Source organism: Phascolarctos cinereus, unplaced genomic scaffold (genome assembly GCF_003287225.1).
Source record: "Phascolarctos cinereus isolate Bilbo 61053 unplaced genomic scaffold, phaCin_HiC Scaffold_9;HRSCAF=440, whole genome shotgun sequence".
Classification (NCBI taxonomy): domain Eukaryota; kingdom Metazoa; phylum Chordata; class Mammalia; order Diprotodontia; family Phascolarctidae; genus Phascolarctos; species Phascolarctos cinereus.
Genome location: NW_027556402.1, coordinates 251,003,233 through 251,025,097, shown reverse-complemented (window position 1 = coordinate 251,025,097; position 21,865 = coordinate 251,003,233). Strand labels below are relative to the sequence as shown.

The following is a 21,865-nucleotide window of genomic DNA, read 5'->3' as shown; positions in this document are numbered from 1 at the left end:
AGGGTCTTCACCACAGCAAGTGAATGCTTTTACTCCGTCCCTAATTTATTCTCTCTTCCACTCAGCACAGAATCTATTCAGAGCTTCTCTCCTCAAGCCTTCTACACCACCACCTTGCCTTACCTTCTTAGCTGAAGACTTCACCTTACACTTTGCTGAGGAAATAAAGACCATTTGCCCTGGGCTCCTTCTCTGCTCTCTAGAGTTTAGACATCTCCTCTCTTCCCCTCCTTTCCTCCACTCTCTGAAGAGGTGGCCCTCCTCACCAAGGCTAACCCCAGGTGCCTTGATCCTCTCCCCTCCTGCATTCTCTAGCAGATTACCTCGATAAGATTCTTCTCTCTAATCTGAATTTCTTTATCTTCTGATTCCTTCTGTACTGCCCACAAATATGCCTGAGTCTTCCTTATATTTAAAAATATCCTCACCAGACTCTTTAGTCTCCTCAAGCTTTTATGCTGTGTCTCTTCTACCTTTTTAAGTCAAACTCATCAGAACAAACCTTACTCTCATTATCTTCTCCCCCAAACCCACCCTTTTTCCTATTTCTATCAAGGGCATCATGGTCCAGTTGTGTGTAGCCAGGTTTGAAACTTGTTGTGACTCCTTACTCTCCTTCAACCCACATATCTAGGCAGTTGCTGGCTCTTGTCATTTCTGCCTCCCAACATAACTCACATCTGTCGCCTTCTTTCTACTCACACGAGCACCACCCTGCTGGAAGCCTTCCTTATTCTCTCTCATCTGGACTGTTGAAGTAGCCTCCTGATGGGGCTCACTGCTTCCAGGCTCTCACCACTCTAATCTATCTTGCATACAGCTACCAAAGTTACTTTCCTAAAGGACAGATTTGAGATAGTGCTTCTCAGTAAGGGCAGCTAGGTGGCACGGTGGTTAGAGCACTGGGCCTGGAAAGGGAAGACTGATCTTCCTGATTTCAAATCTGGCCTCAGGCACTTACCAGCTGTGTGAGCCTAGGCAAGTCACTTCCCCCTGTTTGCCTTAGTTTCCTCTTCTGTACAAGGAGCTAGAGAACGAAATGGCAAAGCAGTCCAGTATCGATGCCAAGAAGATCTCCAGTGGGGTCACAATGATTTGGACAAGACTGAAAAACAACTAAACAGCAACTTCTCAGTAGAGTGCAGGGGCCTCTAAGTTCAAACATAAACTCACCCAGTTGGTTTTACTGCCTTTCACAACATGGCTTCACTTACCTTTCTAGCTCAGCGTCTGTGATTCCTCTTCCTGCCCTCTGTGGTTCAGTCACACTGGCCTTGCTGCTTCTTCCACACCATCTCTGTGCTCTTCACTGCCCATCCCTTGGAATGTCATTCACCTCCAGAGCCATATTCTGCATGAAGCCTTTTCTGATCTCCCCCCACTCCCTTATGTTTATTTTGTGTACGTGTTTCATTTTATATTTGTATGTGTCATCACCCCAGCAGAGCAGACGCTCTGGAGATCACTGGTTTATTTTTGTCTTTGTATCCCAAGTCCTTAGTGTCCGGTACATAGTGCTGCTTGCTTGTGTTTGTTGATGGATTAGATTAATCACAAAGTAGATTTTCTTAGAGTTTAAACAAAACCTGGAATATCAGTAAGTCAAACACTCTATTACCCTGTTATTCTGAATCATTAATGTTAGGACGACAAGGCATGTGTCAAATGATGCAAAAATTGTTATTATGATTTTACTTTGATATAAATTTTTCATTGTATATTTTCTTTGCTTTATAGATTTTTTTTAATGTACTGTGTCAGTTGATTGATTGCTTAAATTCTGTATCTTTTGGTATTAAAGATAATTTACAATCCTTTCTGTTCTCTAGAACTACTTTGAGAAACTGGAGAAACTCTCAGCAGCTGAGGATGTGCATGGAGATGGCCCCAAGAAAGAACGTACCAAGCTGATCACCCCCCAAGTGGCAAAGCTAGAGCACGCCTACAAGCCAGGTGAGTGAGGGCCTCGTCCCGTTCGTGTCTCGTGTCAGAGGCTGAGAGTGTTGGAGGGAGTGCAGGGCAAATGAGGCAGGAGTAATCCCGAAGGCGACATGGTAGCCCAACCTTAATGCAGCAAGCACATTTCCCATGATCCCTTAAAATAAAGAGGGAAGTATTTTCAGTTATTATTCCACTGTGTGTTCAAGTTTGCATAAGAGATTATTGGGAAATCTACTACTCGGAGTTTGGACATAAAGAATTATTTTTTTTCTCATAGTTTGATGAGAGAATAGCATGTCCTTGAAAAGCTGTCTGCCAACATTGTTGTGGTTGTTTTGTTTTTATTTTGTTTTTGCAGTGCAATTTGAGGGCTCTTTGGGAAAGCTTACTGTCTCTAGTGTGAATAATCCCCGGAAAATGATTGATGCTGTGGTAACATCCCGGAGTGAAGATGATGTAGGTGTTAGCAGAACTGTCTGCTTACAGGACTCTGGATTATCCCCTTTTCCTCTTCATGTCCTGCTTAGTGCCTTCGAGCAGTGGGGTGGAGAAAAGAGTTGTTACTTGTCTGACATCTGTCTGGTTCTTGAAAGTACATCATTATTTCTTTGCTTTTGTCTCTTTCTTGTTTCTTCTATGTCTCTGTGTCTTGATTTCTGTGTGTGTGTGTGTTTACGTATATACATACACACATATATTGTATATGTATTACATATGGATGCAGTTCCTCTCACCTACATAGAATGTTAATAAGTAAGTTTTATGTCCTTTGTTGTACACTCCTGGTTCAGTTGTCTGTATCTCTTTTCTGTGATATTGTCTACAGTAGCTTCTTCACTGTCAGCAGACAAAAGCTTCTTGTTCAGCTTAGTTTACACAACCCTTTTTCCACACTGCCTGTAGGTAGATATTCAGTATGTGCTTTGGGATGGCTGTGATAAGCGACATAGCACTGAGGCATCTGTCTTTTCTCAGGAGACCAAAGAGAAACAAGTTCGGGACAAGAGAAGAAAGACTCTCGTTACAATTGAGAAAGTAAGTCCTAATAGTTATACCTACATTCAGCCACTGGTAGAAAATTGCCAGACTCTTCTACACACGTACATATAGTTCTTCAGTACATGTTTATACACACACACACACACACATATACCTGCCTAATGTCGGAAAGTTTTCACGTGTTGGAATTACAAGAAAGGTTTAATAAATGGCCTATTGTCTGCGCTTCAGTCAGTTAGCAAACACTTCTTACTTGTTGCTTGCCAGACCTCTCTAGAAAGCATGGTGGTTTGAAGTTTTTAAGTACAATTCCAGAGTTTCCGTTTTAAAACGTAGGCAAAGTATAGACCTATTTTTGCTGCTTTTAGCCATCTGGAGAAAAGCTAAGTAGGGAGGAGATGGGACAGCACTGTGTTGAGGGAAGTTCCAAGTTAGTTCCAGATTTAAGAGAGCTCTGTAGTATCTTAGTCTACCTGCTAGGTTAATTTCAGTACTACTTAGTTTTTGCTTACTATCTCTCGTAGTTGAGAGGGGGCAGGGCTGATGGCATGCTGCCCTAACACAGGGGCCTCTGATTGTCCCACTTAGACATACAGTCTGCTCTTGGATGTGGAGGATTATGAAAGGCGCTATCTTCTAAGCCTGGAAGAGGAGCGGCAGGCACTGATGGAGGAGAGAAAGCAGAAGATATGTGGCATGTACGACAACCTGAGGGGAAAATTGCCTGGGCAAGAAAGGTAGGAGCTGTCTGGAGAGCATAAGATGAGGAGGGTCTTTCTTTTTTGCCTGCAGAATTATCCATCATCTGCCCCCACATAGAGTGCTTTTAGAACAGTTCTTTCTCCCAGATCATGGCGTACATTTAGCTGTGGTGGGCAAACCCCGCTCCTCCTTTGCAGTAAGCCTTTTCCAGAATTGGACTGATGAGAGCTCTCCCCCAAACCCCTCCAAATACCTGTAAAGAATGGCTCTAAACAAATTCTAAAGCACAGAATTGGACTGACCAAAGCACTTTTATGGCAGAGAAGCAGAAATGAAGAGGAAGAGACATCGAACATAGCAGGAGTGCTAAGACATCCTTGGCCAGTCTGATAACTCAGGAAAAATCAATTGTTTTTCTACCTTTCCCTTCAGGTTCAGGAATTGCCTAGTGGCGTAGACTCTTCGATGTACCTTTAAGTAGTATTGGACCTGAATAGTCCAGCTGTATATGAAGTGAGCCGGCTCCCTGTTTTTTCAGTGGGGATTTTTCCTGGAAAGGTGTTCATACAAATATACACTGGAAGGAATCGGGACATAAAGTTTGCCCTTGGATGTTTTGACAAAAAGAAAAAAAAATGAAATGGTTCAGCATGTTGGCCAAAAGCATTTCATGCTTGGAAAATTATCTTTCACCCTTTCTTTGAGGATAAGGGTTGGTTTTGACCATGGTGATGGTAAAAGAATCACAGCAAAGTAACCTTATGTGGGATATTCAGTTGGCAATTTTCTAAATGGAATAAATTAGGAGCTCCCTGTTGTTAACAGGATTTTACTGAGCCAGTATCTAACTTGGGAAGGATGAAACAGCAGGCCAGAGACAAAGTGCCAGTAATCGAGTAGATTTTGATTTAATTGGAAATTCTTTCTCTCTTTACAGGCCAAGTGATGACCACTTTATGCAAATCATGTGTATCCGTAAAGGGAAGAGAATGGTTGCCCGTATTCTCCCTTTCTTGTCCAAAGAGCAAGCAGCTGACATCCTCTTGGCAACAGCCAGGAACCTGCCCTTTCTGATCAAGAAGGACGCCCAAGATGAGGTAAATACTCCAGGAGAGACACCTTACCTGTAGACGTCTACTTCATAGTCATAACAGTTCTAGATTTTTAACTTTCCTTTTCTTTAAGGAAAGGGAACTCCTCTAGAAAGTGTGTTCTGGTCATTAAAACTGAAAACTTGTATGTTCCAGCCCTAGGTTTTTAATTGCTCAGGAGGTAGAGGAACAGGTCATATACACAAAAGGAAGCAGCTGGAATATTGCTGTGGATTTACAAAGTTGCTTATGTCCCATTTGGCATTTTCTTCATGATGTGCTTAGAGTGTAGCTTATATCTTCCTGTGGATTATTCTCAGTAAGCATTTATTAAATGTCACGCGCTGGGGATACAGATACAGAGATTAACACACCCCACTTGCAAGAAGCTTACATTCTAATTAGGGAGAAAACAAGCATGTATGTAAATATATAGCTATGACCCAGCATCAGTGCAGATGAATCAAGTAATGTCCCTGAAGCCCAGGCTGATATTTGTAAAACACTTTTTAAATGATCTAGGTAATGTTTGAATTCTTGTGCAGGGTTGCTAAAAATCTCATACAAAATTGGTAGTGGTTTCAGGAAATTCAGAACTGGATGAAGTTCAGTAGTACAAAGTGATGTCTTTAAAACAAAAGTAAGTTTCCTAAATACAAGATGGAGAAAATATGGGATGAGCACCTAAATAGCAGAAAGGAACTCTGAAGTTAATGGCAGACTATTTCAGTCTTAGTAGTAGGGAGCTGCTACTTGGAAAGATGTTAGGAGCAAGAGTAGAATACCACAGGATGCTCGATCTGGAAAGGGCCCTAGTGATCACTTTGCTCAAATCTTACTTTATAGTTAACTAAGGGTTCTAGAGATCAACTAATATGTTAAATTAATACATTGAGGGAAGAAATGAAAAGGAGCCAGAGAAAAGTATTAAAAAAATGATTTCAAGGAATGGAGAATATGTGTAAGAGGAGAGATTATATTTGAACTCTCTTGGGATGGTGAAAACACTGAAGGAATGGCTTTACTCTCTTAAAATATATAAAATTGTTATGAGAAAGGTACTGTCTAGTTATTTCCTTGAAGGACCAAGTAGAAAGAAATGGTTCTGAATTATAGAGGGAGAATTTGGAGAAGGTAAATTAATAAACTCATAGTTGTTGCCATCTCATTCACTAGATACATACCTTTGAAAACAGGGTAGATAATTATAATTGTATGTTATTCTGAAAAGGGGTCCAGTTGACTTCAGCCTGCTACCTAAGGGAGGGGGAGTTCAGGACCCCCAAAAGGCTAAGAACCCCTTGTCTCAGCAGTGATCAAAGGGTTGGATTCTTGTTTTGGCTTAGCAGTGAATTCACTTTATGAAGATAGGCAGGTCACTTTCTCGCTCTTCGTATCAGTTTCTCCGTAATACCACTTACCCCACAGAGTGATTAAGAGGATGAATGAGATAAAGTGAAAAGTACTCTGGAATCTGGCAATCTGGAAGTACACAGTGAAAGTTACAAAAAGAATTCCCCTGACAAAAATAGCTGTCCAAAGATTTTCATAGCAGCATTATATGTCATTGCAAGGGAAAAAACTGCAAGCAGCCTAAATGTTCCAGCAGTAGGGGAAGGATTAAACAAATTATGTTACATTAATGTAATGGAATCCTCTGATGTAACTAAGAGAAGGAGTGCAGAGAAATCTAGAAAGACCTTTATGAAATAATGAAAAGTGAAAAATATGATAGAAAGTGAATGAGAAGTAATGGGGAAAGAATATGGGAACATAAAGTGAGGTACTAGAAAACGTGTTGCACTTTTAAGTATTAATTACTAAGCAGTTTATATCAATGTGTTTAATGTTAAGTTTCTGATAAAATATTAAACATTTTAAATGATCTGTAAGTTCAAGATAATCTTATTTATTGCATATTCATAAAGATATTTTATACCTTTTAGGTGGTATGAAATTGCTAATAAAATGGACTTGGAGAAGTTGGGGTGCTTTAGCGCCCATTTTGAGGATAACATCAATTTTAGCCCCAGATGATTTGGAATTCTCTCGCTGTGATTTCTCCTCCTTTATTAAATCTTGTTTCATTGCGGGTACTATACAACATAATTCCCTTCTCTTCCCTACTTTGGCTGGAGGAAATATGCAGTGCTAATGTCTGAAGCTTTTGTCTTTCTTCCTTAGGTTTTACCTTGCTTATTGAGTCCCTTCTCCCTTCTCCTTTATCATCTTCCATCAATGACTGTCACCAGCCTTCTGCAACAGCTAATGAACCTACCTCAAAGTGCAGCTGCACCAGCACCCGCCAACCCACACCTCACTGCTGTGCTCCAGAACAAGGTGCTCCTTGTGCCCCTGAACTATGTACTACCCTGCATTCTCAACCTGAGCTCTGAGGGCTTGGCCTAAGGACCTTGGGAACGGGTGTTGCATGCTTCATGTATGTTACAGTTGCAGTTAAAAATCCAGACTTTTGGATAGACTGAGTGAAAATAGTAGTGTCTAATCCTACTCATCCTATTCCTCCCTGACAATTAGAATTGTCCGAGCAATTAAATAAACTGTGTGTCTGTTAATTCACATTCTTTTCTAATGCTGAGTGATAAGGATATTTTAAAGGCAACAAACTTTGGTTCTGAATTAGTTTAGGTAGGTTTAATATATACCATCTGTTCCCTTAGTTACTTTGGAAGGACATAGAAAATAGCAAATAGCAAATCCCAAAAGTTTTAAGTGCAGTTTTAAGCTATTAAAACTTAAAGACTTTTGGGACACCCTGTTTAAATATGAAAAAGGTCTAATTCTGGTTCTGACAAAAAAAATCCAGCCAACCCGGTGTTCTAGCTTTGACAGTACCGCCAAAGGGAATTTTGTGGGAAGGCATAGTTCCCCTGTCTGGTATCATATTCAAAAGGATAGAGATGTATATTCCAAAACATCCCTAGCTTCCTGTTATGACTTAATTATCTGTAAGTTAACCTGAGTCCTTCTACACTAAAAGATGAAAATCCAAGAATAAATAAGAGTTAATACATAAAGAACCTCCCTACTTCAGGTTGGCATGCCTAGCATCCTTCTGGGGGCAGAAGAGATTTGCCTAACTGTACATACCATGTGAATGAGCTTACTGTTTCCTCTTCATTGTGATGGAGACAAATTCAAGTTGGGAAGGAGTCTTGAGAAATAAATGGACACAGCCTCCACATAAAATGCACCTATTATCCTCTACAACATCCCCGATGAGGTGTCAGCTGGCCAGTGTGGACATCTCCAAAGACAGAAATCATACAGGATGGCTTTAACTGTTGAGAAGCTCTTCCTTGCACTGAACTGAAATCTGCTTTCTAATAACTTATACCCATCAGATAACGGAAGGGAAGCCACAAAAAGACAAACTGTGGTATAGACAAAGCAAGGAGAAAAAAAGTTGAGGCTTATTAATGAGAGGAGAGAAAAAGCAAGGAAGGCCCAGTAAAGCAGCTAAATTATCAAGGTAATGGAGGTAGCTTGTATGTGAGGATAGACTTTTAAAAAGTAAACTCTATAAAAATACACATGAACACTAAGAGAGGTATAATTGTAGCCACTACAGATCACAAAATTGAAGAGAAGTACAAACCAAGACCTAGTTACCAAATCCTGGGGTATTAGAAAGTAGATTTCATTTATTTCTCAAGACTCCTTCCCAACCTGAATTCATTTATGTCGCAATGAAGAGGAAACAGTAAGCTCATTTGCGCAGTTAGGCAAATCTCTTCTGTCCCCAGAAGGGTGCTAGTCATGCCAACCTGAAGTAAGGAGGTTCTTTATGTATTGACTCCTATTTACTCTTGGATTTTCATCTTTTAGTGTAGAAATAGTGAAGGGGCAGGTTAGTATGTGACTACCTGGAGTCTACCTGTAATGGACAGCCCTACATCATTCCCACCATCCAGCTCTTTCATTCCTATTTACATGCTGCTCAGTGGAGCTGGAAGTCACACAGCCTGCTGACTAGGTAGATTAAATTCATGTTATCCAACTTCAACTAGGCCCTGTCTGAAGTAAGGCAACCCACTTCTTCTTCTCTAGTCGATTCACTATCTTATTCACCAGAGAAACTTTTCCAAACTTCCCGTTCCCCAGTCTCTCTCAGCTAAGGATCTTGCCTCCTATTTCACTAAGAAAACTGAAGCCATTCAGTGGGAGTCCCTTCTTCTCCTTCTCTTCTTTTCAAAACCCCTCGACACTGTCCCCCAGTATCTAACACTCAAGTCCCATTTTCAGTCGTCCTGTCCTCTTCAGTCCTCAGTCTCTCCCTATCTACTGGATCCTTCCCCTGATGTCCAAGTAGCAGCTCGGTGGCTTAGTGGATAGAGTTCTGGACCTGGAGTCAGGAAGACCTGAGTTCAAATGCAGCCTCAGATACTTCCTAGCTGTGTAACCCTGGGCAAGTCATTTAATCTGTATTGGCCTTGATCCATTGGAGAAGGACATGGCAAACAATGCCAGTGTCCTTGCCAAGAAAACGCCATGGACAGTATGGTTCACAGGGTCATGACGAGTCAGACATCAATGACCATCCCTTTAAGCTACAGTGCTATATCTGTACCTTTGACCTCTTCAGCCAAACACTTAGGAGAGATTGTCTCTGGTCCTCTGCTTCCTCTCCTCCTCAATGTTTGACACTCTGACTTCTGACCTCATCACCTGACTGAAACTCCTCTCTCTAAAGCAACCAGTATGTCTTAACTGCCAAATAGGATTCCTCATTTGTGATTCAGATATGGTTCCTCGTCCTTTCTGCCTTAAACACTCTTAAGCCACTCTCTTCTCTCTGGGCTATTGTGACACTTCTCTGTCCTGGTTCTCCTCCTTTCCTGTCTGGCTTCTTTGTCCTCCAAGCCCATCCCCTCCTGACTGTCTCTGTCACTCATAGGCGCCCCCTGCTCTTTTCTCTCCCTGTGCTCCCTCAGGGACCTTGCCAGTTCACATGGGTTTACTTAGGATCACTCTTAGAGCTCTCTATGCTGTCCCTGTCTCCTCCCTTCCCTCCCGCTCTGCTTCATCGCGCTGCCATTTTGCTATTGGACATTTCAAACTGGATATCCTGGAGACATCCCAAGCTCGATGTGCCCCAAACCACCAACCAGTTACCTTCCTGCCACATTTCCTGTTTCTGCTGAAGGCACTGTCGTGCTGCTGGTCTCCCAGGTTCCTAGCCAGTGTTAGTGTTGACTCCCCCACTCTCTCTAATCAGTTGCCAAATCTCCATTTCTACCTCTACATGGCTCCCAAGCTCTTCTCTCACCTCACACAGCTGCCACCTTTGTTTAGGCTCTCTCTTGTCTCATCTGGATTATTGCAGTGACTTCCTAATTTGTCTCCCTGCTCAAGGCTCTCCCCACTGCGGTACATCCTCAACATTGCTCTGAAGTTGATATTTGTAAAGCTCAAAAGCTCACCACCCTTCTAAATAAGTTCTAGTGACCCGATTGCCTCCAGGATAAAACAGAAATCCCTCCATTTAGCTTTTAAAGCCCTTCACAGTCTGGCCTCAGTCTTTGCTGTAGATCACTCCCCCTCTGGTATTTTGTGATCCAGTCAAACAGAAGGTCGCACCTCTGTATCTTGGCACAGGCTGTCCCCCCAGCCCTCCTCATCTCGGCCTCACAAAATCTCTCGAAAAGACATGGCTCAGGCACCACCTTTTTCATGGAACCTTGGCTGAGCTCCTCAGCTGCTCGTGCCCACCCACCCCAGCTACTTTGTATTAGAGTGTATTCAGTCTCTTTGTGTTTATAGACTTGGGCCTGGCCTTGGTTTTCTCCCCTGGCAGACTGTCAGCTCCCTCTGGGTAGGGGTTGTTTCCTTCTCTCTCCTTGTATCCCTAGCACATTGTACAATGCCTGGCACACGGTAGGTTTGCTTGCTTGCCTTGCCCAGCTGACAGATCGATGCCTTCTTTCTCTGTGCAGTTTGGCCTATCATTGCTGTATCTGGTCCTGAGCCGAGGAGAAGAGCTGCAGAGTTCAGAGCCGTCTACAGAGTTAATGCAGGACACCCAGTGGTGAGTCAGGCCAGCGTTGTCTCCTTCCAGACGGGCCCCACGGGGAAAGGGCTGTGTCACTTCAGTGGTGTGGTAGTGCTAGTGCCCAGGATCTGGCCCTCTGTAGGCACTTGATAAATCCTGACCAAGGGCTTCCTTGATCTTTCTCACATGGGTTTTGTGGCTTTTCTCTCTCAGGACAGAGTTGATGTTCATGGCCACGAGAGAACTCCTGCGGATTCCCCAAGCGACCCTGGCTAAGCCTGTCTCTACACCTGCAAACCTAGCATCCCTCTTTTCTCGATATGTTGACCGACAGAAACTGAACCTGCTTGAGACAAAATTGCAGTAAGTTATGCTGGCCCCAAGTCTTGTATACAGGAGAAGGGGATGAATTAAGGAGGAAGGAAGAGACTGAAAAAATTGGTGTCCCAACAGAGAGTGATGTTGAATTAAAGATGAAGACAGAGAGAAAAGGGATTCTGGGGGTGTGGGGCATTTGGCGTGACGAGAATTGTTGTGCAGCTAGCACCATGGAGAAAGCACTGGGCCTGCAGTCAGGAAGACCTGAGTTCAAATACAGCCCAAGACACCTCCTAGCTATGTGACCTTGTGCAAGTCACTTAACCTGTGTCGCCTCAGTTTGTTCAACTGTAAAATGAAGATAACACCTACTTCACAGGGTTGTGGTGAGGATCAAATGAAATAATTTAAGCCCTTAGCACAGTGCCTGGCATTTCATAAATGGTTGTTCCCCTCCCCTTGCACAAGTATCCTTGCTCTGTGTAACCGATGACTTCCGTCTGGGTTTATTTTCCTGACATTCTCTCTTTTTCTTGAGGTTGGTTCAGGGGATCCGGTAGAAGAGCTCTGGAGGCACCTGTGTCTCCACGGGGCCGCTATCTGCACTGCTGCCATCACCAATGGAGTGTTTTCAGTGGGGGAGGGAAGGTGGCTCCTTCCCCAAAGCAAAGCCTCGTGGGATTGTTTCTCATCGATAACTGGTATTTGGAGACAGCCCCAATCTCCTGCCTCCTCCTCTCCGCTCGGGAAACTTGGCTGGCTATGACTTCTGCTGGTTCCTGCTCCTCACTGCTAGGTCACAATTCTGCATGCCCTGCCCTGCCCTGCCCTGCCCCTAGTTCTTTGTCATTTCACTGGGTTTTGTTGTTGCTGTTGTTGTTGTGGCTACAGAGTCACAGATGTCATCTCTTTCGTCTGATGTTTTCCCATCATTCATGCTGCAAGTAAATTATAGCCCACCAAACATGTTCCTCCCCCTGCCCTGTTTGATGCTCTCCAGTTCTTTGCCCCGTATTAACAAGACTCTAGGAGGGAACATTAGATAGAAATCCTGATAGTTGTGTTGTCTCCAGAGTTCCCGAGGAGTGATGTGATGGCTTGGAAAGAACCCCTTTCACTGGGCTGTCAACCAGCTCTGTCTAACTAACAGCCCGTGCCAGCTGGAATGTGGGGAATGTGTCTGTCTGCTGCAGCCCCAAATCTAACTTGCCGATTGCCCTTTGTGCTAGCGTATACAAATATGGGTATGCAACCCCAAGATAAATCACTGAGCAATGCCCTATCTCATTAGGCGCCCAGCTCTGCTCAGAAATCCTTATTCGTCTCGTCATTGCTCCTTCTGCTTCGGTTTTCATCTCCTCGCTGTGGAAACAGCACGTGCTTAGCTCTTTCCCTCCTCACTGAAACCAGAAGAGATGAGTTCATGCTTTCTGTCCCCTTCCTTGAGAGACTGCACAGGGTAACTGATTCTCTCCCATAGTCTGCATTAGCAGTGTAGGAACTTAACTGCACATCTTTGCACGCTTACTTACCCTGTCTTCCCAGGAATGTTTTAGAAAGCTCTCTTGTGGCTCTTTTCTAACCCTTTTTCATTTGGTCCTTAATGGGTAGAGGCCTCCAACGGTAACCATGGATTCTGAGTTTGACATGGTCCTCCTTTCTCTCCCCATCCCCCACCTCCCACCTATAAGTAGAGCTGCTGTCCCTGCTCCGTTTCACTCAAGTCCCATTTCCCAGATAACTGTGGGGCCTGGGTTTGAAACCCAGCCGGAACAGCCCCTTGTATTGCCCCTATTTCCTTAACAAAATTAACCAGGGGGCCTGGGTTTTATCCCCAGCAGGTACAGCTCCCAGGACAATTTAATCTGATGAATTTTCATGATCATCCTATACTGTTTCCTGCTGTTCGCACCTTTTAGAATGTGGTGGAGAGGAGAGGTTCTTTTATTTAAGAAGATGAACATTTTGCACATCTATATCTTATACAACCAGTGAAATCCTCCGTTATAACCAGCCTCTCTTGGTTCACCATCTCTTCCCCTTATCCAGCTCCAGTTTCTTTCCCAACCATTCCTTCTCCCACTAACATCAGTTTTTCTCCCAACCATCACTTACTGAATATTTCTACCTGTGCGCCTTCTTCCTCCCCCCTCCCTCCCTCCCACGCCCCAAGCCGATAAAGTGGATATTTCATTCTTTTTTCCTTCCTGTGCTTTTACTTTTTTTGTTTGGTTCTGATTAATGAAAATAAAAGTTTCTAAATTTACATTTTTATAGGGTATTGTAAATAAAAACAAATTGTATACTTGAGAATTATCCATGAGTTTCTTTGTTTCTAAATGTGTATTTCTAAGGTGTCTGTCACATTTAGTGACTCTAGCCACCACCTTTAAACGGGTAGTCAATGGAAATATCTAGTAATGATAACAGCATTTATATAGTGCCTGCTACGTGCCAGGCACTGTGCTAAGTGCCTTATAAATACCTCATTTGACCTTCATAACAGCCTTGGGAAATATACATTATTACCTCCGTGTTATGGTTGGGGAAACTGAAGCAAACAGAGATTAAATGGCTTGCCCAAGGTCACATAGCTAGCGTCTGAGGCTGCATTTGAATTCAGATCTTCCTGACTGGAGGCCTAGCACTCATCTACTTTCCCACCTAGCTACCTAGTATCTTTCCCCTTTTTGTTCAATGTGAAGGGAGAAAAACAAATAAGTTGTGTAGATAACTTTGAGAGATGTGTAATGACTACAAGGGCTGGCCTCACCAGCCCCAGAGTCAAGAAGACCTGAGTCCATGTCCCACATTAGCATGTGCCAACTTGTGTGACCCCGGACAGGTCATGTAAACTTTCAGCGGCCTTTCTAAGACTCCAAATTACAGAGTGGTTGCCAACAACAGTGGTGGAAAGGAGTTCCCTTACACAAAACACAGGTCCAGATTCCCACCCCTTTCCTCCCCAAATATGGATTATTTATATTTTTTTAATATGGATTATTTCTTTAAAATATTCTGGATATCTTATAATGCCTTTGTGCAAAATAGAATCCTGGCTCTGAACAGAACTTCAAGTCAATTTTATCTGTCCTTTTTTGTGTCCCGGAGGATATTAATAATTCCTTTTTAAAAGTTCTTTAGAAAAAGTAAGTCTGTATTACACATTGGAGGGTTTAGCAGCTCTTGTTTTGGATAAATGTGCCCAAACCTTTTACTTCAATTCTCTTATAGCAGCTCCCCAAAAGAGACTGGGGAAAGCTGCTCGGCCTCCATTAAGGCTAATAGCATACACTGTTAGCCCGTTTACCGTTTTCTGACGCATATCCTACCTCTGATTATGACCGACTTTATATGTAGTACGAAAAGACCTGAGTTTCAATTCTGGCCTCATTGCTAACAACCTGTACGACCATAAACAAGTCGCTCGTATGGTACAGTGTAAAGAGCACTAAGTTTAGATCCCCAAGACCCAAATTCAAATCCAACCTTTACTTCCTCCCTGTATGAACCTGAACCAATCACTTTATTTCTTTTTTCTTTTCAGTGAGGCAGTCAAAATTAAGTGACTTGCCCAGGGTCACACAGCTAGTGTCAAGTCTCTGAGGCTGGATTTGAACTCAGGTCCTCCTGACTCCAAGGCCAGAGCTTTATCCGCTGCATCACCTAGCTGCCCTCACTTTATTTCTTTAGGCCTCAGTTTCCTTATGTATAAAATGAAGAGAAATCTGCAGGTCTTTCTAACCCTTGAGTCTGGCTCTATGACTAGACCCTTCCCAAGCCCCTAACTTCAGCAAACATTAAGTGTCAATTATATGTATGAAACTTTAGGAACTGAATATCCATGCATACAGAGGGATAAAGAACGGCAGCAGTCTTCACATTCTCCCTTTAGTGTCTGGCTAAGGCTTAGTGATTGACGGGGCCAACATCTCAAAAGTCTGAAACTTCAAACAGCAGCACTCCATTTGGACAACACTTAGAGGTTTCTTGATCCTTTTTAACTACCACTGCTCTGAATCCCCCTCTGGATGTCACTTCCCATATGCAGGGACGTGAGGATGGGTAAAGCAGGAGAGACACTGTCAACCAGGGCTCATGGCCCAGAAAGTAACCTGGCTAAATGGATGCTCAATTCTCCCTTTGAAACCTTTGGTAGTAACCTCAGTAATCCTAATAAGGATGTAGTCTGAGTCTGAGAAAACCGAAGCCAGTTTTCCATTGAAACTGAACATTTAACCAGGCTCTTAAATAGGGGGGCTGACTCTTAGATCCAAAGCACATGCATGGAGTCCTGCCCAAGGCTATTTGGAGGACCCTTTTATCTTGGGTCATGCTTCTGTTCAGTCATGAAATCAGTTACTCTCTAGATAAATCCCATTTCCACTTTTCCTCATAGGTCCTAACTTTTCATCTTTTTCATCTGTTGTTTTCTGAATCATTTCTGTTTCTTTTTATTTATTTATTTATTCATTCATTCATTTATTTGTTTGTTTGTTTATTTTTTGCTCTTTTTGGTGAGGCAAATGGGGTTAAGTGATTTGCCCAGCGTCACACAGCTAGTAAGTATCAAGTGTCTGAGGCTGGATTTGAACTCGGGTCCTCCTGACTCCAATGCCAGAGCTCTATCCACTGTGCCACCTAGCTGCCCCTATTTCCATGTTTTTAAATTATATCAATCTAAACTGCTCATAATATTCCAGTTAGTAATGTGGCTGGTTACTAGAATTAGAGACTGGGTGAAATTAACTTGTGATCTTTGTGCTCCGGCAGAGAGAGTAAGTATTTATTTAGTTAATACTTAGAGGTGCCCAAACCTGAGTCAGAGGGGCACTTGTGGTAGTGCTGCCCGCAAAGCATGGCAATCTCATGTCTACACAGCATCAGTTAATCCATTCATTCAGCTATAAGCCCACTCACATGTAATTATATAGATATGTAAAAAGCAGTTCTATATATAAGATCACAGACCTTAGAAAGGACTTTAGAGGCAAGTCATCTAGCTCAACCTTGACCTGCCCAGAAATCCCTTCTATGTCCCTCCACTCCCATTCCCTACCATTTCACCGTCACACATAGTACTAAAGGCTAGGAAATTTTTCCTTTCATTACACTTGAATTCACCTCTTAGCACCTTCTACCTATCCCAACCAGCAAAATCTGTTACTTTACACCACTTAGAAGCCCCAAAATAGGTAGATTATGAAGAACATTGATTCTTATTTGTAGCTTTCTGTTCTGAGATGATCAGAATCTTTCTGATTCTTCCCTCGCCCTCACCCCCATATCTAGTCATATGCCAAATCTCATCTATTCTACTTACTCAACATCTTTTGCATCTGTCCCCTTCTTTCTACTCACACCACAACCACTCTTGTCAAGGCCTTCATCACCTCTCTCCTAGACTTTTGTACTAGCTGCCAAATAGATCTCCCAGCTTCCAGTCTCTGACCTTTCTGCTTCTTCCTCCACACAGCTGCCAAATTGACATTCCCAAAGTTCTCTAATTGTATCACTCTTCCGCCCAAAAAGCTTCAATGGCTCCCTATTGCATTGAGGATAAAATACAAACCCCTTTGCTTAGCATTTAAAATCAGGTTAACTACACGTGCCCTCCCCTCCCCCTCAGGCTTTCTACACTCCAACCAAACTTTTTCATAGATGATATTTTATATCCCCCATGCCTTTGCACAGATTGTCCCTCATCTCTGGAACTTTCTTCCTTCTCACCTGTCTCTTGGAATCCCTAGCTTCCTCAAGAGATAGCTTCTTCAGGATGTCATTCCCGATTCCCCCAGTTGCTGATAACTCACCCTCCCAAATCACTGTGTTTTTATTTTGTACACAATCTGTATTTACTTAGCTATGAAGATGTTGTATCCTCCCGAATAGGATGTAATAAGCTTCTTGCAGTCAGAGACTGGCACAGGTTTGTATTGGTTCCCCAGTGACTAAAACAGTATTTGGAATATAGTAAGCATTTAATTAAACGTCTATTGATTGAGTGATTGAAATAAGCCTTCCTGAAGAACCCCCCTAAACAATATCCTTCCCCAGAAACACGTGTTTCATCCTAGCAGGCTCAAGCCTCAGCCAACTGGCTACCACCCAAATCATCCTGTCAAGCACTAAGAAGGCCAAGATGTTTTCAGCTTTGGACACAAAGATATACTTAGCTGAATGTGTCGCTGCGCTGGAGTCAGTAGTGACAACTCGGTTGGGCAGGGAAGCAAGAAGAAAAGAGTCTTGCCAGTTCCCTCGCCCTAACACGATTACTGTAAGTCAATGAACTATGGATCCTTTCAGAAATGTCGTGTGTTTTTAGACAGGACATTTTCATCTGCGCATTAAATTATCTTGAAAATGACTGGCAACACTTAACACGTACCAGCTGTGTGACCCTGGGCAAGTCACTTAACCCCCATTACCTCACCAAAAAGCAAAAAGAAAAAAGAAAAGAAAAGAAAATGCCTGGCAGTAAGTAATAATAATAATAAGAGCCAACATATATACAGCACTTACTAAGTGCCAGGCGCTGTGCTAAGTGCTTTATAATTATTATCTCCTTTGATCCTCACAACAACCCTGGGAGGTAAGTGCTATTGTAATTTCCATTTGACAGATGGAGAAACTGAGGCAAACTTGCCCAGCATCAACACAGCCAGTAAATGTCTGGAGCCAGATCTGAGCTCTATTCCTTCTGACCCCGGGTCCAGTGCTCCATCCATTGTTACGCCTAGCTGCCCCATCACAATGTCTCTGATGGAGAAAGCTCAGTGGAAATGTGATTCCCTCAAAGTCAAAGCACCCCTGGTCCCACTGACGAAGAGATAGTTGACTCCTGACAGTTGTGGGAGAAAGGAAGGAAGGAAGGAAATAAGCATTGACTAAGCAGCTGCTATGTGCCAGACAGAGGGCGAACTGCTTTTTACACATATTAGCTCATTTGACCCTCACAACAACTGTGGGAGGTAGGCGTGAGTATTTTTTCCATTTTACAGTTCAGGAAACTGAAGCAGACAGTGGTTAAGTGACTTGCCCAGGGTCACATGGTGTCTGAGGCTGAATTTGAACTCAGGTCTTCCTGACTCCAGTCCCAGCACTCTATCTACTGCACCAACTAAGGTGCAGTTAGACTGCCGTGCAGTCTCTACCCAGGCCACTTTGCAAAAGTTGTGAGAAAGATTTGCTCTAAAATCAATCAACAGATAGTTATTAGGCACCTACCAGGTCCCAGGTATTGGGGATAAAAAGCACAATGAAACAAGCCTTAATCTTAATGAGATTAAATTCCAATGGAGACAGCAAGGACATATAAAAATATATACAGCAATGATATAAAATGAATAAATGTAAATACATACATGGTAGTTTGAGAGGAAAGTCTTTGAGGGGATTAGGAAAGGCTTCATACAGAAGATAGTTGCCTGATCTGTCTTGAAGGAAAAGAGGAATTCTGTGAGAAGAGAGAGTACATTCCAGGCATGGGAGATAGCCAGCCCAAAAGGAATGGAGATAAGAGATGGAGTGTCCGGAGTGAGTGCCGCAGGGGGTATAATGGCCAATGAGTCAAAAGTGATAAGCTCAGGCCAGATTGTGTAAGATTTCAAAGCTAAACACAGGAATTCGTATTTTGTCCTAGAGGCAATAGGAGACTGGGAATTGGTTAAGTAGGAGAGGCATATGTGACGAGCATACCATGTGCACTTTTATCCATATCATTGATAAAAATGTTAAATGGCACAGGGCCAAGAACAGCTCCCTGGGAGCCTCCCAGGTACCTTCCTGCTGTACTGACTCCAAACCATTCATTAACGTCTACTCTTTGAGTCCAGCCAGCCAACCAGTTCTGAATCCATCTGATAGTGTTATCGCCTAATCCCTATCTCTTTGTCTTCCCCATGAGAACAATATATGATATTTAATCCAAAACTTTGCTACAACCTAGGTAGTCTATGCCTAAGGCACTCCCCTCATCTACTAGTTTAATAATCCTGATCAGAAGATTAATTAAGGTTAATCTGGACTGCCTGTCCTTCAAGAAGCCTCTGCTAGCTCTTTGCAAGTCACCTCTTTTCTTTCTAGGTGTTTGCCGCCCATTTTCTTTAAGGATCCCTGCTAGACTTTTCCCCGGAATTGAAATCAAATCACTAGCCTATAGTTTGGAAAATGTTCTTTCCTTTTGTTTTGATCATTGCAAAAACATTTGCTCTTCTCCAGTTTTCTAGTACCTTTCACCTATCTCTGACCTTGGTATCATCCCCAAGCTTGTTCTTTGAAGTATCTTGAAACTTTTTCAGTGGATCTTGTTTGGACTATCAATTTGAACTCTGAACCACATGAACCCTGGCCGAAGGAGGAATTCAGTTGAATCCAGTCATCTCCATGCCATGCAGTCTCCACTCAGGCTATTAGCTTTACTTCCTCTCTTCTGGAACCATGGAATTCACCCCTAGTGCCACCCTGGACTTTGACTGATGAGCTTTCTCCTTATCTTGCCCTTATCCATGCCTCCACTTTACTTCCTGACCATCTCCAGGTTTTATGGCCAAGAAAAAATGCTCCCCCTAGTTTCCCTGTTACATATAATTTTTCCTCATTAGAAGAGCATCCCAGAGACCTCCTAAATTCAAATGTCTAAAACTGAACTATCTTCCCCCTAATTCCTTTTCTCTTCCAAATTTCCCTATTTTGGTCAAAGGTACCACTATCTTTCCAGTGTCTCCAGTTCATAATCTTGGCATTATCCTGTCCCTGTGTGCCAGGCATTGTGGGTACAAAGACAAACATGAAATGGTCCCTGTCCTCATGGAGCTAGATGTTTTCTGGGGTCCCTTAGAGCTCTAATTTTCCATAATAACCATCAAAACACAGAGAAGGCATGACCCCTGCCCTCCAGGATCTTACATTTTACTAATGCATTTTAGTAACTGAAGGAACATGGATTTACTTCACTTGGAACTCTGTTAAAAAGCCTGTTCTGAAGGCAGGTCTCACCTTTTCTGTATCCTCCCATTCCACCTTAGTGTTTCAGCCTATCGCATAAACTGGAACAAAAGAGCAAGGTTAAAGGACGTTCACCATGGTAAGACCTGGCCAGAAAACCAGGGAAAAGGCAAGTGAGGGCCTTGGAAGGATTACAGGTGTCGCTTATCACTTCTCTTCAGAAAGTTCAACTAAGCCAATTGCATCAATTGCCTGTTAATTGATGTTTTTGTCCCTGGCACTACTTCTTCCTGTCACACAGACTGGGAGTCACCTTTGATGCCTCCCTCTCTTTTATCTCCATATTCAATCAATGGCACAGGGCACCAATGCTTGTCTGATTTTCCTATTAAATGTCCCATCTCTCTATTCCCACTGTTACCACCCTAGTCAAGGCCCTCTCTGCCTGAATTACTGTAACAGCATCCAGGGTAGCTTTCCTGACTTCATTTCTAATGCGCTTTGCAAACACTTTTAAAAGTTCTTTATAAATGCCAGCCATTGTTATTCCTATACCCTAAATATCATCATCAGTCTTACCCTGAGGTAGCTAAGGGGCACCAGGGAAGAGTGGATAGAGCTACACCTAGAATCAAGAAAACCTGAGTTCAAATTTGACCTCAGACCCCTACTAGCTGTATGATCCTGGGCAAGCTGCTTTAACCTTGGTCTTCCTCAGAGTGAGAGGATAAAGTAACATTTCCCTCCCTTCCTAGTGAAGCAACTAGGTGGTGCAGTGGACAGAATACTGAGCCTGGAGTCAGGAAGATGCTTATTAGTTTTGTGACCCTGGTCAAGTTACTTAACCCCTATTTGCCTCAGTTCCCCATCTATAAAATAGGGATGCACTACAGAAGGAAATGGCAAACCCTACCAGTATCTTTGCCAAGAAAATGCCAAATGGGGATGTGAAGAGTGGGACACAATTGAATAACAAAGTATTATCATCTCCCTTAAAAACTCTCATGTCACCTCTGCTCAACAATCTTTACTGGTTCTCTACTCTCTGCCATGTTTTACTTAAACTGACTGGTTTTCAAGATCTTTCATAATTTGGTCCTCCCTAGCATATTATCATTTCCCACTACTCCTCAACACAACAATATGTTGGAAGACGTGTCACAGTTTACAAAGTAATTTCATATATATATATGATACTTTTTAAGCATCGTAAAACTTTGTACTTTAAAATACTTTATAATACTATATACTTTATAAGAACTTTAATATCTCTAAAGATAAGTGAATGAATGGATAGACAGATAGACAGATAGATAGACAGACAGATAGATGGATAGATGAATAAAAGCATTTATGCCCATGGTCCCCGAATCTCTAGGTTTACAAGGACTAGGCTCAATCTGGGGGGCCCAGAACCAAGAGGTCCAAGTTCTCTCTTTGGTTCATGCTTCCCCCCCTCACCCCTCTCCCCTTCCCCTTCCCTTCCACCAAGCTCTGAGGAAATCTTCTGAATAAAGTTTAGGTATGTGGGCAACAGGATCCCCTCCTACAAATATACAATACAGATATCAAACTGGGGCTTCGCCCATCACAGATGTGTAAGACACAAAGGATTCACAGGCACACATGAACAAATGTAGGTAACATGAAACATTTAATCTGTTACACTCATTAGACTCCACCTAGAAAGTAAAGACATGGGATAGGGTTGGAGAGCCAGCACTGAACAAATACTCTGTCCACTTTAAACTTGCATCATCAGAGCAATTCACAGCAGTGCTGGTGAGGAAAGGGACTGTGGTACAGAGATGGTGTTTTTCCTCTGGTACTTAGTACTTGAGAGACCCTAGGGAAA

General features: G+C 42.8%; 1 protein-coding gene across 1 annotated transcript in view; it reads left to right on the top strand.

The window, feature by feature from the left end:
• The window catches only part of PATL1 (PAT1 homolog 1, processing body mRNA decay factor), a 39,968-nt gene extending 26,591 nt beyond the window's left edge, over positions 1-13,377 (top strand). Inside the window, exons 11-19 of the mRNA XM_020976085.2 lie at positions 1,830-1,953; positions 2,300-2,397; positions 2,917-2,976; positions 3,529-3,677; positions 4,580-4,739; positions 6,918-7,073; positions 10,691-10,782; positions 10,960-11,109; positions 11,603-13,377. Of these exons, the coding sequence (XP_020831744.1) occupies positions 1,830-1,953; positions 2,300-2,397; positions 2,917-2,976; positions 3,529-3,677; positions 4,580-4,739; positions 6,918-7,073; positions 10,691-10,782; positions 10,960-11,109; positions 11,603-11,624 (1,011 nt within the window). The 3' untranslated portion in view covers positions 11,625-13,377. The remainder of the gene's footprint in view (positions 1-1,829; positions 1,954-2,299; positions 2,398-2,916; positions 2,977-3,528; positions 3,678-4,579; positions 4,740-6,917; positions 7,074-10,690; positions 10,783-10,959; positions 11,110-11,602) is intronic.
• Positions 13,378-21,865: the final 8,488 nt, after the last annotated feature.